Raw genomic sequence first — 20,887 nt, 5'->3', positions numbered from 1 at the left:
TTTAGACTGATAGGGGTCAGAGTTCATGACTTCAAATTACCATATTGATTGACATCAAACAAACATTCTGCAAGATCTCACCCGGACATTTTTAGAGGCATGCAGGGATGTTGTGATTTGAAGGACTACCCTATTCAGTACCATTGTTCAATGCAGCACTCCTTTGGTTGTCAGTGCTGTGGGACATTTGGACCTTTTAAATAAGAACAGCCTGAGGGTTAAAGGGTTAACCTGCTAACCCCCATCTTCAGTGGACAGTTCCACAATCACCAAGCATTGACAGCAATCGGTTCAGACCAAACCATTGTCATGGAATGCGGTGAAAGAGTTGGTTCTTCAAATGACTACTGCTCCTGCCTCCCACAATTAATGTTCACATCTTACAGAATACTTGCTTGATGCAATTGGTGGCAATGATAACCACACCGTAAACAATCTTATCAGCAAATGTAGTTTATTTCATGTAAGCGGTAATCATCATTTAACAAGATCATTAATAAAATTATACACATTTATTGAATGACATGGTCCCATGATTATCATTGAGAAAACTAAGGTGTTGACACAATTACATGCCATGTGACCGTTACTAATCGATTTAAGTAGATTATTCTTTCAATGAGACAATCAGTGTACAGTTTGCTGCTTTGTCATTCGAAGTAATGTTCTACTCTGGAATAACATGGACGCACAGTGTTTAATAGACTCTGTATGACCAATGGATCACCTTATGGCAGTACAAACCAATCCATATGTACAAACACATTTGGAAATACATGTATTTCTAAGCCAGTTTGTGCTCCTATTTTGTTTGTATCATGATCCGTTCAAATTCCTTGTTCAACACATTGAGATATAAGATCAATCTTGTGCACCCTGCCAGCATTGTCATTGTTGACAAACAAAATTCAGCAAAAGGTACAACATCATGTTATCAACAACAACAATGCACTTAACACAAACATGTACACAGATCATGAATGTTGACCAGCCAAGTACAAAGTGTTTTAAAGCTTCTATTCAGAGCAAATAACCAAACAAACTATAGACAAAACTTTATTGTCCTATGGTAAGTTTTCAATGTCAGGAGGGCAATTCATTTACAATGAGCAGTTTATATTCTGCATAAATTGCACAAAGCAATTTCATTTCAGTAAATTTGAAAACATATGGTCTGGACTCAAAATATCTGGCAACAAATTTACTACCAATGGATTTGAATCCCTTGACTATCCTGATAACTGCTACCATGATGAATTAAATGCTGGAAAATTCCTGTGATAATGTATCCGTGTTCATATAATCTTTGATGGAGGAAATAAGTAGTCACATGGTTAATGTATATATCATGAATAATTTGATTGCCATGTTCTCTCTTATAGACATTGTCAGTTCTGTTCAACTTTCAAATAAATGTTCATAAAACAATCTCGATATACCAGGATATACTAGGGTATTATACACAGCTTTTAAACTGTAGCCACACAGATGACATAGTGACAGAGTGATATCATTGCACGGTTCATCTTTCAATGGATATTGCACAACTTTCTTATCACTTCAAAGAAATGTTCTGTTCTAAATAAACTTAAGATACAATAAATCTTAATCTGAATCATAATGCAGTAATATCGCTTAGAAATTGCATCAAGAACAACATTACGGGAAAGCTTCATTAACTTAGGAAAACCTGACTTCCCTAGAGGATCAATTTCACAGACCTGCCTTTCCTACAATGACACTACAATAGCACCAGCTGGATTAGATAAACATAACAATGGAACATTCACACCTTGGGGATTAAAAGTCTTCTGTTTGTCACCCGAGTTGCTCAGGCAAGGACTCAGGTTTCAGGTACCATGCAAGTTAATGCAGCCTTCCCCTAATGATTTATGATTTCAAAAACTTTACTCCTCTTGGAAGGGGAATGATTGTCAAAATAATAAAAGAAATAAAATATAAATTCTGACTAATGATACAAAAACCACCAAATGTAATGAATTCTTCACAAAATTATACATCATTACGTTTTTCAGAAGCACTGTCAATTCCTGAAAAAGTGACAATTACTTTTTTCTGATCAAATTACATTCGCATCATGTGACAATATTCATCATCTCAATCTGTGTATTTGGTTACAAAAGGACAGGAAAATTGCTTCGAGAAAACAGCTTTACAGTTATTTATGGAAGAAACAAACTATTGCGGCAATGAACTGAAGTAACTGGGAAAGACTGAGAAGAGATTCCAGTATTTTTCTATTTTCCTGATTAAGTCTCCATGCTGACATTCTTTCTCCTAAATTTGGATGGCCGGGCACGTCCCTTTGGTCCAGATAATCTTCGTTTAGTTGCAAGTGATGGTGCCTTGACTTGCTGAGAAGAGACAAAGAATAATGAAAAATATTTATATTGCAGTACTTTTTGTTAATAATTGTGTTTCGCTACAAATAATCAAGATAAAGCACAGATTGGCAATGTCACATACCGGTATATTGCATTCAGCTTGCACAACAAGTTGCTAAACATTTTGACATAGTAAATCTATTTTGAAAATACAAATTATGCAAGCACAGATAATTGAAAACAACTTGAGTTAGCACAAGTAGAGCTTCATGAAATTGTACCTCAATTGCAGCTTTTGTAAAATGATTTAAAGCTTTCTTGAAATACTTCCAAAGAATGAAATTTTTCAAGGTTGCATAGTTTTCAAAATTTTTTATTAACATTTACGGATAGAATGCCTGTGAAAATTTCTTATAAAAATGTAATTTCTTAAAAAGAACACTAATTTGCAATGAATTTAGTTTTATCATTGAGCCATGGTCTTACTTAACATATGATGTGTGGTCGCTAGGTTCTGATTGCCTTCATACATGTACCAGTATGTGAATGTTTGTCATCAAAGGTTCACTAGCTTGTTACTATGCAAACTTATTAACACTTTGATGAGGGTCTCCCTAAACCAGTTGTCTTGCTGTCTGAGATACTCCCTACACAACAAATACCTGGTATCTGTTATCTCCAGCATATATATATATATATATATATATATATATATATATATATATATATATATATATATATTATATATATATATATATATATATATATATATATATATATATATTGTTACGTGCAGAGAAAACGAACAAAAGGGTGAACTCAGCAGTTTACGTTTAAACAAAATTTATTACGAAAACAAAACTAATTGCTAAGTCAGGGACAGAGTACAAGCTTTAAAAGTGTACAGACTACTTATCTCAGCTGGGACGGCAAAGCTCCAGTCTCAGAGTTGTAACAGTCAGTCGGATGAATGAACAGTCCTTTGGCTTGCAGGCTTGAAGCTGCACAAAGTCCACAGTATAAATCCAGCGTTGACAGTGAAGGTCTTGAAAAGTCTTGAGAATGACTACTGCTGGAGTTTAGTAACACACAAGAGACACGATCCCAAAAGTCTGACTGGAAGCTGTGCACGTCCCTTTTATAAAGGCATATAAGAACAATCTAGAACTTTTATTGACATGCTAATTACTGTTCTAAAATTATCTCCCTTACACAACTAATCAACTTTCCAGAACATTCCAAACATGACTAATTGAATTCAAGGTTGTGAGGTCATCAAGGGCAGTGACCTAGAGAATGTTCTAGACTAATTGAACTCAGGTCATGATGAGTGTGGGGTAAATGACCTACATAACACACCCCCTCTTCAAAAAAGGAAAATTTTTCAAAGAAAAATCTTTCTTTTACAAATGTAATCTTGAAAAAGATTTAAGTACTCAAAATTTTTTTACTCTAAAGTAAAATTTCTTGAAAGTGAACAACAATAAAATTTCTTGAAAGTGAACAACAATAAACTCTAAATACGAGAGAGACAGTCTGCAATTAAATTGTCTCTGCCTTTGATATGTCTAATGTCAAGATTAAACTCCTGTAACATTAAACTCCATCTTAGCAATCTCTGATTTTTTGCCTTTAAATTTCTGCAGAAAAACAAGAGGGTTGTGATCAATATAAACCACTATTGGCTGATTTGAAGAAGTAACATAAACTTCAAAATGCTGTAAAGCTAATATCAAAGATAAACACTCTTTTTCAATTGTAGAGTAGTTTCTCTGAGATTTGTTAAATTTGCGTGAAAAATAGCAAACAGGATGATCTATACCATGACTATCCTCTTGCAATAAAACAGCACCAGCAGCCGTATCACTAGCATCTACAGCTAATTTGAATGGCAAAGTGAAATCTGGTGCAGACAACACTGGGGCACTTTGCAGTATGGCTTTAAGTGTATCAAATGCCTGTTGGCATTGCTCTGACCAAACAAACTTTACTTTCTTTTTAAGTAAGTTAGTCAAAGGCTCAGTAATTGTGGAGAAATTTGGACAGAATTTTCTGTAGTAACCAGCCATACCGAGAAAGCGCATCAGTTGTCGTTTGCAGTTTGGTATGGGAAAACTTGAAATGGCACTGATTTTGGCATCAACAGGTTTTACCTCACCCTGTCCTACAGTATGTCCGAGGTAAGTTACCCTCGCCCAACCAAACTCAGATTTGGCAAGGTTGACAGTCAACATTGCTTTACTCAGTCTCTCAAAGAACTTCCGCATGAGCTTGATGTGTTCCTCCCAGGTGTCACTATACAGGACGACGTCGTCAACGTAAGCTGCACACCCGTCTAGCCCGGATATGACGTCGTTGATCATCCGTTGGAACGTTGCCGGAGAGTTCTTCATTCCGAATGGCATCACCTTGTACTGGAACAATCCGTCTGGTGTAACAAAGGCGGATATTTCACGAGCACGATCCGTCAGAGGGACTTGCCAAAATCCCTTCAGTAGGTCAAATTTTGTCACATACTTGGCTTTTCCCACTCGGTCGATGCAGTCATCAATCCTCGGGATTGGGAAAGTGTCTGTCTTTGTTAAAGTGTTGACCTTCCTAAAGTCCGTGCACATACGATAACTGTGATCTGATTTGGAACAAGTATGCACGGCGAACTCCAGTTACTTTTACTGGGTTCAATAAAGTCATTGTCCAGCAGGTATTTGACTTCTTCCTGGAGATATTTCGCTTTTGTTGGATTCAGTCTGTATGGATGTTGTTTTACAGGCTTACTGTCCCCAACATCAACGTCGTGATAGATGACGTTTGTCCTCGTTGGAACATCTTGAAACAGGTGTTTATATTCGTGGAGCAGTTCTTTCACCTGTTGTTGTTGTTCTGGCTGGAGGTGTGCCAACTTTGTAGATTCCAGCTTCTCCAGGATTTCTGAGTTCTGAAGCTTGACCGAGCCCAGCTTTGAGTTTAGAGTATTTTCACTCAAGTCAGTTTCAGTATCACTATCTTCATAATGGTTTGAACTGACTGCACTGACAGGCTGAGTTATAGTAGGATTATCCCTATCCAAATATGGCTTAAGCATATTTATGTGACATAGCTGTTTTTGTTTTCGCCTGTCAGGTGTTATTATGATGTAATTTAAATCACTCAATTTCTTATCAATTAGGTATGGCCCAAAGTAACGAGCATGGAGTGGTTTGCCAGGAATGGAAGTAGAACAACAACTTTTTGACCTGGTTCAAACTTCCGTTTTGAGGTGCTTTTATCATATTTGGTTTTCATTGACTGCTGAGATGACTCAAGATTTTCTCTGGCTAATTCACATGCTTTAGAGAGTTTTGTACGAAAATCTGACACATATTGCAAAATATTCAGACAATCATCATCGTCTGATAGGAATTTCTCTTTAACGAGCTTAAGTGGGCCACGGACTGTATGTCCAAATACAAGCTCAAATGGGCTAAAACCAAGAGACTCTTGAATTGACTCTCTAACAGCAAAGAGCAGAAAATGAATTCCTTCATCCCACTGCTTCTCTGTGTCAAAACAGTAGGTCCTAATCATGTTTTTCAAAGTTTGATGAAATCGCTCAAGAGCACCCTGACTTTCTGGATGATAGGCGGATGACCTATACTGTTTAATGCCTAGCTGATCCATTACTTGTTGAAAAATTCCAGACATAAAGTTGGAGCCTTGATCGGCTGGACACATTTAGGGAGGCCAAATAAAGTGAAAAATTTGACTAAAGCTCTCACTATAGTCTTTGTCTTTATATTTCTCAGTGGTATGGCTTCGGGAACCGAGTTGATGTACACATTATTGTCAGCATGTACTCATTTCCTGATCTTGTTTTTGGTAGGGGCCCAACACAGTCTATTAGTATCCTACTAAATGGTTCTTGAAATGCAGGAATTGGCTGTAAAGGGGCCTTTGGAATGGTCTGATTTGGCTTTCCTACCATTTGACATGTGTGACAAGTTTTACAGAAATGTGCTACATCCTGCCTGAGATTAGGCCAATAAAAGTGACTGAGAATTTTATGATAAGTTTTCCTGACTCCTAAGTGACCAGCCCAGGGCGTTTCATGGGCCAGGCGCAATATTTCAGCACGATAGGGATTTGGAACCACAATTTGATGTTTTATAGCCCAATCGTCATCAACCAAAACATCTGGAGGTCTCCATTTACGCATGAGAATACCAGATTTTGTATAATAGGAAACAGAGCTATCTGAAGTTTTACCTTCATCATCTACCCTGTCAAACAAAGACAAAATATCTGGGTCTTTGTGTTGTTCTGCAATGAGATTTGATCTAGAAAATGTCTGACTTTGGTCAGCAGAAGTTTTACTGGAAGTTTCAAATCCACGAGGGATAACGGAATGATCCGTGTCAAACACCTGACTGAGAAAGGTGTCATTTAAGTCAACATCTGTGACATTATTCTTGAGAGTATTTTGATTCTCGGAAGTTTTCTTTGACATGGCTCGAGTAATGGCACATGAAGGAAATAAATCGGGTATCTCTTGTTCAATTGGCTCTGGATCCTGATCTAAAGTAGGATTATCAGTCACAAGTGGATTAGTAATGACCTTGTCCCCAGCAAGGTCGTTTCCAAGAAGAAGGTGAATCCCTTCGAAAGGCAAAAAAGGCCTAATACCTAAAGCCACAGGTCCAGAAACAAAGTCCGAAGACAAATAGACATTATGGAGAGGAACAGGAATGTAGTCATTACAATCTACCCCCTTAATAAGAACTTTAGAACCTGAAAATGACTTTTCAGAAAACGGCAGGGTATCTGCCAACAAAAGAGACTGGGAAGCCCCGGTATCTCTTAAAATTTTGACAGGGGTAGCGGAAGAGAAATCACTAGAAAGTGATATAAAACCATTATGAATAAATGGTTCGAAAATACCCATAATGCTATCTTGAGAAGAATTGACCTTGACCTCATTAATTGGGGATGAGAGGGGTTTAACCTCAGAAAATGTGTTGCACACATTATTAGACTCTAATTGAGTTGATGAAGAAATAAAGCCGGTGGGCTTAGATCCACTTTGACTACTTTGACCTTCACGTTTTCTTTTCAATTTGAAACAATCTGACATTAAATGGCCGTCTTTCTTGCAATAATTACAAGAAAGTGTACCGAACTGTTTGTCAGAAGGAGATTGAGACTTGGGATCTGATGATGTGGAAGTGTTACTTGAATTTTGTGAACTGTTTTCATTTGATTTCCTACTCTCCTTTGAAAAATTCTTGGATGAAAAAGGAGGAGTTAAATTTGCCTGCATTGTTTCTGTAGGAAAAGGACTGGGATGGTTTGCTGAGAAAGGAAGATTTGTGGGTCAATGAATAATCATCGGCCAAACGTGCAGCAACCTCTAATGTATCTGCCTTTTGTTCATTGATAAATGTCTTGATGTCACTCCGAATGCACCTTTTAAATTCCTCAATCAAAACAAGCTGTCGTAATTTGTCATAATTCTGACTGACCTTTTCAGAAGAACACCAACGATCAAACAGTTGTTCTTTTGTTCGAGCAAATTCAACGTAAGTTTGATCTTTCACCTTCTCACAATCCCTAAATTTCTGACGGTAAGCTTCAGGCACCAATTCATAGCCCTTGAGAATTAATTCCTTCACAGAATCATAATCTGAAGCCTGCTCTACTGACAACTGAATGTAAATTTCTCTGGCTTTACCCACCAAAGCACTCTGCAAAAGCATAGACCAGGACTCCTTAGGCCAGTTCAGACTCTGAGCAATTTTCTCAAAATGAAGGAAATATTTATCAACATCCTTTTCTTGGAAAGGGGGAACTAACCTGAAATGCTTAGTGATGTCAAACTTGTCTGAAGGGAAGAATTTTCCTGACTGTCCAAGCTCTAAACGTTTTATTTCTAACTGCAGTCGGTGTTCTGCTAATTCTCTTCCTTTTCTTTTTCCTCTCTTTCTTTCTCCCTTTGTCTTTCTTCCATTTGCAATTCTTTTTCTTTCATTTCCAATTCCCTCTCTTTCTGTCTTTCTTCCATTTCTAACTGCATTTGTATTTTTCTTTTTCTAATGCCTGTCTCTCCTTTTCCATTTGTAATTCTTTTTCTTTCATTGTAATTCTTTTCTTTTTCTAATGCCAATTTTTTTAGCTCGAAATCTGCCTGTATTTCCAATTCTAATTTTTTGAGTTCAAAGGAAGACTCAGGCTCATAATCTTTTAAGGCAGACTCCTCAAAATGGCCAGAATTAACTAAATGTTTTGCAATCTTGAACTGTATTTCTCGCTTGCGCATAGATCTTTTGACATCTACTTTAAGGAAATTGGCCAGTGCTATGAGGTTGTCTTTTCTGAGGGAATTAAATGTGTCCTGATCAAGGTCATCCATAAATTCGTCTGGCTTAAATTCCGCCATGATTAAATTTCGCTGAGTTCACAGTGTAAAGTAGTTTTGAAAAGGTAGGCAAAATGTTGTCAAACGGCTCAAAATATTCGTCTCCCGGACGAGCCCCCAATTTGTTACGTGCAGAGAAAACGAACAAAAGGGTGAACTCAGCAGTTTACGTTTAAACAAAATTATTACGAAAACAAAACTAATTGCTAAGTCAGGGACAGAGTACAAGCTTTAAAAGTGTACAGACTACTTATCTCAGCTGGGACGGCAAAGCTCCAGTCTCAGAGTTGTAACAGTCAGTCGGATGAATGAACAGTCCTTTGGCTTGCAGGCTTGAAGCTGCACAAAGTCCACAGTATAAATCCAGCGTTGACAGTGAAGGTCTTGAAAAGTCTTGAGAATGACTACTGCTGGAGTTTAGTAACACACAAGAGACACGATCCCAAAAGTCTGACTGGAAGCTGTGCACGTCCCTTTTATAAAGGCATATAAGAACAATCTAGAACTTTTATTGACATGCTAATTACTGTTCTAAAATTATCTCCCTTACACAACTAATCAACTTTCCAGAACATTCCAAACATGACTAATTGAATTCAAGGTTGTGAGGTCATCAAGGGCAGTGACCTAGAGAATGTTCTAGACTAATTGAACTCAGGTCATGATGAGTGTGGGGTAAATGACCTACATAACAATATATATATATATATATATATATACCGGTACACCGGTATATATAACAGTCAAAATGGAGTGACCATGTAAAAATCTACTGATGTTTTCACAATATGAAATACATACATCATCAAAAGAAATGGGTTTTTCTTCCACAGATTTCAAGTTCATTTTCATTGGCGTGGTAGACACTGGTTTTGGCGGCAGAGATGGCTTTGGGGCGATGGGAGGTCTTCTTCCTGATTGGTCAATGATTGGTTTTCTTTCTGGTGTAATTGATTTCCTTGACATTGGTTTTGGTTTCTTGGCAGGAGGTGAAAATTGAACTTCTCTCTTGTTGTCATCTTCAGCGCCACTTGACGACCAATCACTGTCACTGTCACTGGCAGCTGAAACTGACAAGGTAACAACAATGTCAATTGATGTCTATGAACTTCAGATAATATTAACTCCTTGTCTCACATTGGAATACTACATTCTCCCCTTTTATCATTGCACTCATATACCAGTACACAGTGTCCTATAGGCCAATTCTGGTGACATGAACCAACACAGATCTTTTTTTGAAAACTTTATGTGTACTGGATTATGTATCGGAGATGCTGGAGACACATAAAGTTATGAAATCCCAAGAAACTCTTAATTGCTTAAAAATCATACAGTGTCTGACAATTGGAGTCCTTAGCCTTGGGTTAATACAACCTTAAATTTTTTCATGCACTTGACTTTATGGTCTCAGATGACTAACAATTTCACATCAACAAAATTGATAAAAATATCGCTGTCTATATAGAGTGGCCATTAGGTTTTGGCCAGCCTGGTACATAAATAGTTTGAAGTGAAGGTACATTAGTATGTCATTATGATGCATACATGTATCTATTAACACAGTGATCAGTGTCTTATCAAATCAGCTGTCTTGACTCCTGAGATAATCCATGCACAACAAATGCTTGGAATGGATTATAAATTGCTTTCACCCTTAGCTTGGACCAGACAAAATCTCACGGACTACCTTTATCTGGTGTTTGCTTCAGTTTAGTGTTAGTCACATTCAAGTTCAACGTAATGAAATTAATCCACACTACACTGTATATCAGTGAAGGTTCTCTGTAACTTACAAAAACACATGTATGTTACAAAGTAACATCAGAGAAATCTTTATAAGACCACGGTTACTCTACTCCAAAGGAACCGTGACAGGACATATCTTACCCATCAGAGGAGCTTCCTTGAATTCCGCTGGGTCCGCACTGATATTCCCACTTGATTTGAGAGATGAGACCTCTGGAAGTTGGAATGTTCCAGGAACTTCAATCTTTTCCTTTCCTTTTTCCCTGGACAATGCCATGGATTTCAGAACACTGTCTGTGCTGAAAATTTTATACTGAAAACTGGATTCTTTGGTCTGCGACAACCCTGTAGTTGGTGGCTTCTTTGCCACATTTTGGACTGTGGTACTTGGACTGCTCGGTTTTGTCACATGTTTGGCAAAACTAACAGTTTTCTTTGGAGATGCTTGGAGTTGATTTTTAAGCTGTCGCACCTGGAACATAGAATGGTAAATTGTCTTTATGGCAAGATAAAAATACTAAAATTCAGTAAAATGATCTGCATCTGTCTACTTGCTCTTTACCAAAATATGTATTCCTTTTTTTCACTATTATACCTGATGAAGAAAACAGAGCACAAAATTAAATTAACAGTGAATAGCCTAGGGAGTCCATTTATAAGAATTTTGTTTATGTAGAACACCATGTATGAGGGCGCTCTAACTGTTGTCTCCATCCAGTGAATTTCAGCCATCTTTTCATGAACAAATTGTACATTAATGTTTATCTAGATCACAGACTGTGACCTTTACCAATTAAAGCTCAGTTTGTTTTTACAATGAGGACGAACAACACTCTCTCATACTGGTATATACAGACCAGGAAAAATGAAAGTTCACAGATTAACCTTCATCACCATATTGCAATTGGCCTAAAAACACTGTTATCACTGGTGATTGTGTGGACCGTTCACAGGGCATTGAGGTGTACATGTTAAATGACACAGATCATAGTGTCAAACTTCTCACAGGAAATATTTTTAAAAAGACTGCTCACCACTATCTATCCACAAATTGCTTTAGGCCAATATTATTGGGCCAATTGCTTTAGATCACTTTTTTACTGACTTCAAGACAGATGATGGGCTTGAAAAGAATTACAATTTAATTTGTCCTTGTACTAGTTGAGGTACGAGGTCTGTTCTGCATAAAACTTTCACAGTCGGGTGGTTGCTAACCAATAAATCTTTCAAGGAAAACTTTACAGCCTGGCGTACAAAAAGGCATGTGTAGTCTCTGAATTATCCCATTTGTACATACCGGTACAACAAGCTAAACTTAACTTTGTAGCATTCAGACGGCTGACATGAACTTTAAAGACATAACATATATCCATAAATATTTGTATGTAACTGTAATATTTTCTCACTCAAAAAAAGATATAACGCACCTCATATTCCAGCTGCTGTGATCTCATCTCGGCATCTTTTGCTCTTTGGTCAGAAATCTTCAACAACTCATGGTGCACATTGCTGGATATCATGTCAGTTCTGTTGATACAAAAAAGACAAAAATAACCTCTTACAACATATGAAATGCTAGATTTCTTTATCTGTTTCATTTGTTATAGGACATGCGTTCATTTATGCTCATAAAATGCATAACACATGGACTCTATACTGAGTGTGTGTATCTGCAAAAGGAAGCAATGTTCCCCCTTTTGATACTTGTTAGAAAACAATACAATAAACAAAAGATAGTCCTAGATAAAAATTGGGACTATGGTAAAAGATTTGGAACAGAGAGGAGATACTATTCTTATGTGCATTTATCTAGGTTCTTGAAATTGCAATACAAAATTCTTAATTACAAGATTTCAAACCACAGGAAGCCAATGTAAAATTATAGACTGTTACTGTGAATTCACACAGAATGTCATGAAGCTCAGATTAAGCGAAAAAATTGTGAATATCTCAAAAGCAACATTTGTGATGTCTTGAAGTTTTCAAATACATGCAAAGCTTCTTGAAATTCTAAGACAAATTTTAGAAGAGCATGGAAATAATTCTTACTTCTCTTTGTTCATTTCAGCCAGCTTATCAAGGAGGTGATTGACCTCCTGCTGTGACCTCAGAAGTTCAGTCTGAACGCCTACCGGTAGTGAAATGAAAACAACAACCAGGGAGAGTTAGCTGCAATTTTACCCTGTCAATCAAAGATGGCCATTTTCATGACCTCTACATGACCTTAACATCCTGGTATTTTTGGTAGTGTGTAGTATTTACATTTCAACATTTTACTGGGTCTAAAAGGAATATTTTTTGTCTGAAAATCACATGTAATGGCAATTCAAAGAAGAATTTGTTGGCAATGGTTGTGGTTCAGTCAAATTGGTCAATTCATGTCACTGAAAGTGACAAGATGTTAAAGGTCATGCAGTCTTGTCATTGAAATGTATAATTCATAAACAGGAACCTGTCACTGGTGAAAAGACTATCAGGTGACTGCTCTGTCCCCAATACCATGACCTGAAATTTTCATTGTACATACAAATAGCCAGGCTCTTTTCATATTCAAATTCTGGTCTGTTCAAACCACTTGCAATGGATCCCTGACTAATTTTATCAGGAGAAAAACATGGGTGTCATTCTTGAACCATGCAGTGCACCCTCACTGTTGCAAACTCTTTTTAGTCAATTTAGGAATTTCTTAGTGTCAGCTCTCTACCAGTGTCTGTGGTGGGTTCATATTTTCCTGCATGACACAGTATTTTCTGAAGTGAATGGCAAGTGATTTGCTTTATATTTTCAAAAGAATGTCATTTGATGGAGCACCTTGTGGTACAGCTTTTATGCGAGCATTATAACAGACAACAATACCATAAATTCCGATGTAAAATTTCAAAATTTGGCAACATTTTCCTGATAAAACATACTGTGTAATATATATGTAGCAAAAGAGTTGTTGATGTTAAAATATTCACACAACAATACTAACAATGCTGTCAGACAATCTTTTCAGAAAGGAGTGACCTTTGAACTTTTGCTTACAACATTTTGTCTTCTCCTCCATTCAAATGCTATCACTCTTTACTCAAAATCAGGTCTACACATGTGTAATGCACTTGTGTGGTTGGTAAGATAGAGTGGATGCATATTACTCTAAAAAGCTTGAAATTATGCAAAATATCAACACAATTTTTGAAGGCAACTGTCATTGGAAATATTAACTTGAGAAACATCAAAGTTAACTTAGGTTGACATGTGACTTTGAGATCTGTCAAGGGAAAAAGTGTTGGAAATATAAACTTCCAACTGGATATAAATTTATGCCAAAGACAAAAATCTTTTCCTCTCTTACCTTCCAGTTTTTTCTGAGCCTCTGCCGATTTTGATGTTGCTAGTTTGGCTTCCAACAAGTAATCCACCCCACTGAAGTAAATAAATTGAGACACATGTTGAAAAGGCTTATAATATCACAAGTCAAAATCCAAATGATATTTATACACTGTGGTGACACAAGTGAGTAAATCCAGCGATCTGAGAAGACCTGACATTCCATGTTTGTCTCAGATCAGTGGTTTTGCTGTTACTCTGGTCAGACCGACCAGAGAATATGAATGTGCTTGAATGGCTAGGTGTGTCTACAGGAATGCTGGCAAATTAGATTTCAGGACCAATTTACTCAACTTGAGAGCAAATTGCAAAATAGATTTGTCCTCTGAGGCAAATAATATGACACACATGACTGTGACATTATTTGTACATCATATTTTATGTTTAAGTCCATGCATGATGGTTTGATGTCATCAACCACTGTCTGTCACTACATGTGTGATATGACAGTTGAAAAATCCTGATTACTGCAGATGACCTGGCTGTGAATCTTGATGATTGCAAACACAGAATTGCAAATTTTGATGTATTTTGCGCAATTTTTATCCTGTTTGTAGAATACCATCACTGGTTCTTCAACCAAAATGTCAAATGCCTATCATTCCACGGGTATTTGTCACCTAGCAGGTCTGAATAACGTAATGGCCAATGTAATTCTTGACAACTTAATTTCAGTCTGGACTACATGGATAAAGTCCACTGTGAATTTATTCTGCTCACAATGCCAACAATTACATTGCACCTTCAGTGTACATAATGCATTTTATTAGCCTGAATAATTCTCTGTAATCCCCAAAACCTGTTGACTGAAATACCGGTACTATACACACTGGTCTAATGGAGGAGAATTCTATTGGTATTAAATATTCCTGTCGTGATCACGATTAAAACTTGCAAGCAGTCATGATAGTCTTGTCTCTTACTTTTAGAGTGACTTAAGTCAAATTGTTGTTGACCTTAAATTTTCTCCTCTACTAAAGAATACTGAACTTGAATTACAAAAACCTAGATTACAAAATTAAAGTTTGAAAACCTCACAGCAAAGACTGAACAGTAATCCTGCGTCATGCATAATAATCTCTATGACCTAGCCATGCCATTCATCAATGTGAATTGTGAACAATAATAAAAATATAGCTTATATCGTTTTGTACATACAATGTGTCTGTGTCATATACCAAGCTGTGTCATCAAAATTAAAACCACATGTAGTGGTGAAATCTGTCTGACTCTAAGTACTGTACTACATTTTGATCATCATACACATGTTTTTCTAATCCACTTCCTCATTGATGGTGTGTTTGTGTCTACTGACCTTTTGATAAACCTGATTTTATGGTGATTATCAAATGACGTGACCTCAATATTTGGGTTAACAGGGATTATATAAATATACTTAGGGCGGCACAAGCAACACTTTGTATTTCTGTTTGCACAGTTACGCTGGCAACGGAAACATTTGGTTGCTGGTACCGGTATCTTGACACAACATATCGCTGAATAAAATGAACATTGGACCTTTTGAAGTAGTTGGTATTTTCTATCTGTTCTTCCATCTTGAAAACCTGAAGAAAAAATAAAATAATGAAATATGATTGGAAAGGGAATTCATTCAATCTGATAAAAAGAGCTAGAATGGTCTTTTCTGATGAATTTTGTTTATTGATAAAATGACAAATATTTACATATTTTTTATGATCTAACAGATCACATTTTATTTGTCAAAATTAACTGGTTTGTTGTTTGACAAAATTTTCAAAAACAAGACAACAGACTAAAGCCAGATTGCCAGAATGACAGTTAACTATATTGTTTTTCTTCCTGCCAAAGGTTATCTAACATTAATCTTACCCTTTGAGTGTCAGTCAGTGTTTGTCCCCCTTACAAAATATATACCCCGGTCAATTTTTTTCACATTTTTGCCAAAGTTTTGATAAAACTGAAGCCAATGAAATGTGATGTCCATTTGCTTCAAAATTAACGACATAATTGCAGAAAAAACTTCATAAAAAATTGGTGAAATGTTGAACTTAATTTTTTTGCGGCAAAAATACACCACTCAAGGGTTAAACATTCATGCTGATGATGTCACTAGTCTGTGACCTAAACCAGAGATGTCATGGTGTAATGGTTGAGCTATTCATTTTGTTTGTTGATAAGTGGGACTCAAATACATCTCGCAGCTGTCATTCGGTGCTGTGCCTGCAACAGCGGTTATAGTAGCTTTTCAGCAACGCCATAAATGTAATTTTGGTGACTTTTCCTCTATTAACTTAGCTCAGTTATTGAATCACTCTTCTTCAGAGTGGGGATTTGGCCGAGCAGTTTTGACTGTGATGTATCATACCGGTATAATGCTAGGTGTGCTGTACCATACATTGTGGGTTCAAATCTGATCAAAGATCTACTAAATTTTGTCAATGTTCTACTCCAAAAAAATAAAAAAAACAACTTTGGCTTGTCAACGTCGAGCATATACACTTAAAATGCATTCATTGTTATTTTTTGCATCTGAATCTTCGTCCAGACCAGAATTGACTTGTAAACAATAATATTGCAGTCTACACATGTACAGGCTGAGTTGACAAGCTGAATGTGTATCTCAACATGCTTTGGGCAGCAGAACAAGAAACTTTAGTTGATATAGAAAACAAAAATACTGGAAAAGTCATCAAAAATTACAGATACCAGTACTCGACCCTTTAACTTGACAAGTACATACACTGCATAGCCAGACACCAGCATCTCTACCTTTTTCCACTGTCCCCAATGGATGCAAATATTCATTACTATGATGCATGAACTTCGCCATTTTTTAGCGATAAGTTGTCGCAATGTAATAATGGACCAGGTAACCTAACTGGAGTGCAGTTCCAAAGATGGGAAATATTGAATTGGAACTATTTAAGAATCGTCTCAATGTCAGAAAGACTATCACGAGTCATGAGATTCTTACCATTTGTCTTGCTCCTTGAAGATTTGTTCAAGCTCTTCAACTCTCATTTTATATTCTGATGACACCTTCCTGGCATTTGTTAACTCTGCCTGAAGTTCAGAAAATAAAGATTACACACAGAACATGAAGGCCCAATTGCTTATGGCCATTTTGGCTTCACCTTTTCATTTATACTTAAAAATATCAAAAGAATTTTAACAGACAAAACTAACATACTAAAGGTAACTGTATTACGGTATACATAAATATTTGCAAAATACACCAATGACATGCTAAATATATGAACTTTGACCTATGTTACCATGGCTGCAAACAGCATAAGGCCTGCTGTATGTGTGATATATTATAAAGTTTTAAAGAAAAGATGGCAATGCTGATAAAAATTAGAATAGTAGTGCTGCATATTATATTGTCCCCTACTTCTGTGGTGGTCTAACCTTTCCATCATAAACACAAAGAGTGGCATACTAATATTTTTTCTCAATATGAAGCAAACAGCATGGTTACCTTCATATCAATGAGTTCATTCTGAACAGTACATGTTGATGTTCTTTCAAGAAGCAGCTGCTGCCTCAATTCCCTGGATTCCTGTTCCACAATGGAGACAAGTTTCTCCAGCGCCAACCTTTGACCCTGTTCCCGTTTTAAATCCAAGGATAGCCTCACTGACTCCGGAGTTGAGAACTGGCCACACTTGCAGCACTCTGTAAATATCTGGAGAGTCTGGGTTTCAGAGTCGGAATGGCTGATGGGTTCCTCAGGAAAGTTTGTTGCCACTGTCAGCATTGTCGGGGAGATTGTCTGTGTTTCTGCATGCTCTGATTTTGTGGGTCCACCATCGACGTTTTCTGTCTGAGCTGCAACTTCAATCTTCTCCACTGATGCAGACTCACAGGACAGAGAGTGAATTTCAGAATAAAATCCAGAGACAAATCTCTGATGGCTACTGCTGTCCTCATCAATAATATTTGTCTCGTCTATCTTGCAAGATACCACGGATGGTACTGTTCCACTGGTAGTACAGTCTGAAGTCTTGGTTGCATCAACAACTAATTCAACATTATTACTGTCCTGGACCTCTGCAGAATGAGACAGCTTATGTTCTGTCATACGCACACTACCGGTACAACTATCATTTTCTAACCCTGCCTTTCCTTTAGATTTTTCAACAGTATGTCCAACTACAAATTCAAATCCCAGTCTATCTAAATTCTGATCTTCACTATCTGTTACCACTCTTCCTATTGGCTTTGTTTTCCTCATGATGCAGTTCAGCATGTTCCATTGCTTTAATCAACTGCAATTTTTCAGCAAACTGTCTCTCAAATGGGGCAATTTGCTGCCAATTCTGAGTTGATGTCTTACTCCTATCTGAAGAATGTTTCAACAAATTTGGCATCATTTCAGTTTGTTGTCCTTTTCCTGGTTCTGCAAGATTTACAATACCTTCAAATGTTTCTGGTACTTCTCTGACTGAGAGATTTCCAAATTTCTCTGACAATCCCACCAGGTCATCTTGATGACATGATTTCTCCATCAAAATCTGTCTCTTTGCTCATTCTCAAATCCAGCCTTATTTGGATGTGCTAGCAACATTTCCTGTTCAATCCCAAGATGCTGTGCTGAACATACACCTACACTGCCACTTCCTGTGACCTTTGACCTCTCTTCCATGTACCTTGTCTCGGCATATTCACATAGCTTCAACCGCCAGAGTTTCTCAGCTTCTTGCTTTTCAAACAGATGCACTGTCATTCTTAATGCCATTATCTGAACTGGTCCTGTCATGCACAGTAGTATCCTAAAAAGAAATCAGTTCCTCATCAGTTTATATCTCAAAGTCTCTTCAAATTTCAAAGTTAAGGAGGCACTTTGACACAATTTGTTGCTGGTTTTTTGAGGAATTTAAAACAACTTGGGAAACTTAAATGCCATCCAAAAGACACCTTAATTTCAACGTTTTTCTAAAGTTGGACTAAAAAGGTGTATAATAATAAGGTTATTCCCAAAAAACCGGAATTTATGTCCTTGTACGCTTCGGTATTGTCCTCGACGCTACGCATCTCGGACAATACCTCCGCTGCACGATGTTATTAAGAAATAATATTTGTTTTGGTGGTGAAATTTTGAATATAAATATATATATATATATATATATATATATATATATATATATATATAATATATATATATATATATATATATATATATATATATTATATATATATACATATATACATATACGTATATATATATATATATATATATATATATATATATATATATATATATATATATATTTATATATACATATATACATATATATATATATATATATATATATATATATATATATATATATCATGACTACCTCCATGTATATATATATATATACCGGTATTTACGGTATATACCTACCAGTATTAAACAAACACATGTGCCATTTTGATGTGATGTGATTGGTTATTATTATACATGTACAGACATATAGGCCTACAGACATACATAACTGCTGTACCATGCACTTGTAATACACACACATACATACCGGTACATACGTAACGTACTTGCATATTGTGTCTAGAGATAAGAATGCATTCATAGTACAAATGTGTGCATACAATACCCTCCGTTTGGGGTTAGAATTTTTGTATCAGTTATGAATGGATGTGAGTTAATCGTGAATTGTCGCTGTCAAACAGAAGTGAACGATTATCAATTATCTGACAACATCGGGGAAAACAGCCGGCGATAATTACAGGTCCTGCAATGGTGGGTGTATCTGTTGTCTACGCCTGGTCAGGTCAGGTGATATTCCTGCGATATGATGATCGACCAGGTGTACTGATACTAGTAGTTTTCTCAGGTATATTGCTAAACTCGTTCGAGTGTGATGCACATTGTCACTCTCAGAACATGTTTGAATGACGGTGTGTTAAGTTATAATATACTTTTGCCCCCATGCATGGTTCAATCAACGAAGTGTAAATTGTCCTGGTTAAGTTTGCTAAAGCGTCGATCGCGAGTTGCGAACTTAAAAAATGAAGCCGTCAAGATTGTTCACCAACTTAGTCACAGATCCTAAATGCAATGATAAATACTTGGCACCTAAAAAAACTCTCTCGAATCATAGACCTTAAAAACGGACGTAGGTCTATGCTCGAATCTTCCTTGCCGATGAGATCAACTGTAGATAAAGAACATTACCTGATCACATATCCTGCAAATTCACATGCCACCACTTCCGTATTTTTGTGACTTTATCTAGGAAAATCTGTAGAGGGCGCCCCTCTATTCTCGGTGCTCGCTCTGTGCATGCTCTCGGGATCCGGGTCGTGTGTGGAAAGCCAACAATGTCAGATTTGGTGAGGAAGTCTTCACACACTTGTGTACATTAATTACTGATTCAATATAAACAAAACAAAGGCTACTTCAGTTTTACTGACATTTGCTGGCCGAAAAAATATGATTGACTTTTTGATTATGTATCAGTCTGATTTTGGCCAACTCCATTCACAACGTGCTCCATTGTAATTGTTTGCCTTAATACCACACTCCCTGAGTGTGTTGTTGAGCAATAAAGTAAAGTATTAATTCGTTTGAAGCCAAAAATAGGATGTATGAAAAGAGACAAAACAGGAAAGTCCAGTAAAAAAATTATCATCTTTCTTATTGTTTACTTTATATCAGACTGGTCAAAAACCGTCCACAGGACAAAAAATTACAAAGAAGACAAAAAAAACCAAGCACACTACAATACAGGACAATATTGAAACACAAGCCGAAGACCAGTAACGTGATTTCACCCTTGGATGTGTTACACTGGATATCTTGTACTACCCGTAGCTAGAGGGGTTTTTTTAATCTTGGTATGTGTGTGTCGGTCTAGTTTTGCCGTCAGAACACATACCAAGGTATAACCTCTAGCTATAGCTCTGAACAACGTACGTGTGACCACAGTCCCTAGAGGGACTGTGGAGTGACGGTGCGGACAGAAGCCAGCAGCGCACGAGCCTAGGTGTACTGGCTTCGTTTTGGTCGTCCTGGCATAGTTACCTAGCATAGTCCCCAAAACCA

The 20,887-nt window shown here is 36.9% G+C and overlaps 1 protein-coding gene across 2 annotated transcripts; it reads right to left on the bottom strand.

The window, feature by feature from the left end:
* Positions 1–1,473: 1,473 nt before the first annotated feature.
* On the bottom strand, positions 1,474–20,136 carry LOC139128959 (titin homolog). 2 transcript variants are annotated; one of them, XM_070694643.1, is made up of 7 exons: positions 15,373–15,411; positions 13,820–13,890; positions 12,532–12,610; positions 11,910–12,009; positions 10,624–10,954; positions 9,535–9,803; positions 1,474–2,375 (listed from the first exon to the last, which is right to left on the bottom strand). In XM_070694643.1, the coding sequence occupies exons 1-7, from the start codon at positions 15,408–15,410 to the stop codon at positions 2,271–2,273; spliced, it is 993 nt and encodes a 330-aa protein (XP_070550744.1). In that variant the 5' UTR covers position 15,411; the 3' UTR covers positions 1,474–2,270. The 2 variants fall into 2 exon arrangements, 1 of the variants encoding a protein (XP_070550744.1); XR_011551467.1 differs by lacking the exons at positions 1,474–2,375; positions 9,535–9,803; positions 10,624–10,954; positions 11,910–12,009 and adding exons at positions 16,811–16,899; positions 17,318–18,611; positions 20,018–20,136 and having other exon boundaries at positions 12,543–12,610; positions 15,373–15,419.
* Between the last annotated feature and the right edge of the window lie 751 nt (positions 20,137–20,887).

Source organism: Ptychodera flava, unplaced genomic scaffold (assembly GCF_041260155.1).
Source record: "Ptychodera flava strain L36383 unplaced genomic scaffold, AS_Pfla_20210202 Scaffold_80__1_contigs__length_553813_pilon, whole genome shotgun sequence".
NCBI lineage: Eukaryota > Metazoa > Hemichordata > Enteropneusta > Ptychoderidae > Ptychodera > Ptychodera flava.
This window is presented reverse-complemented; position numbering and strand designations above follow the sequence as displayed.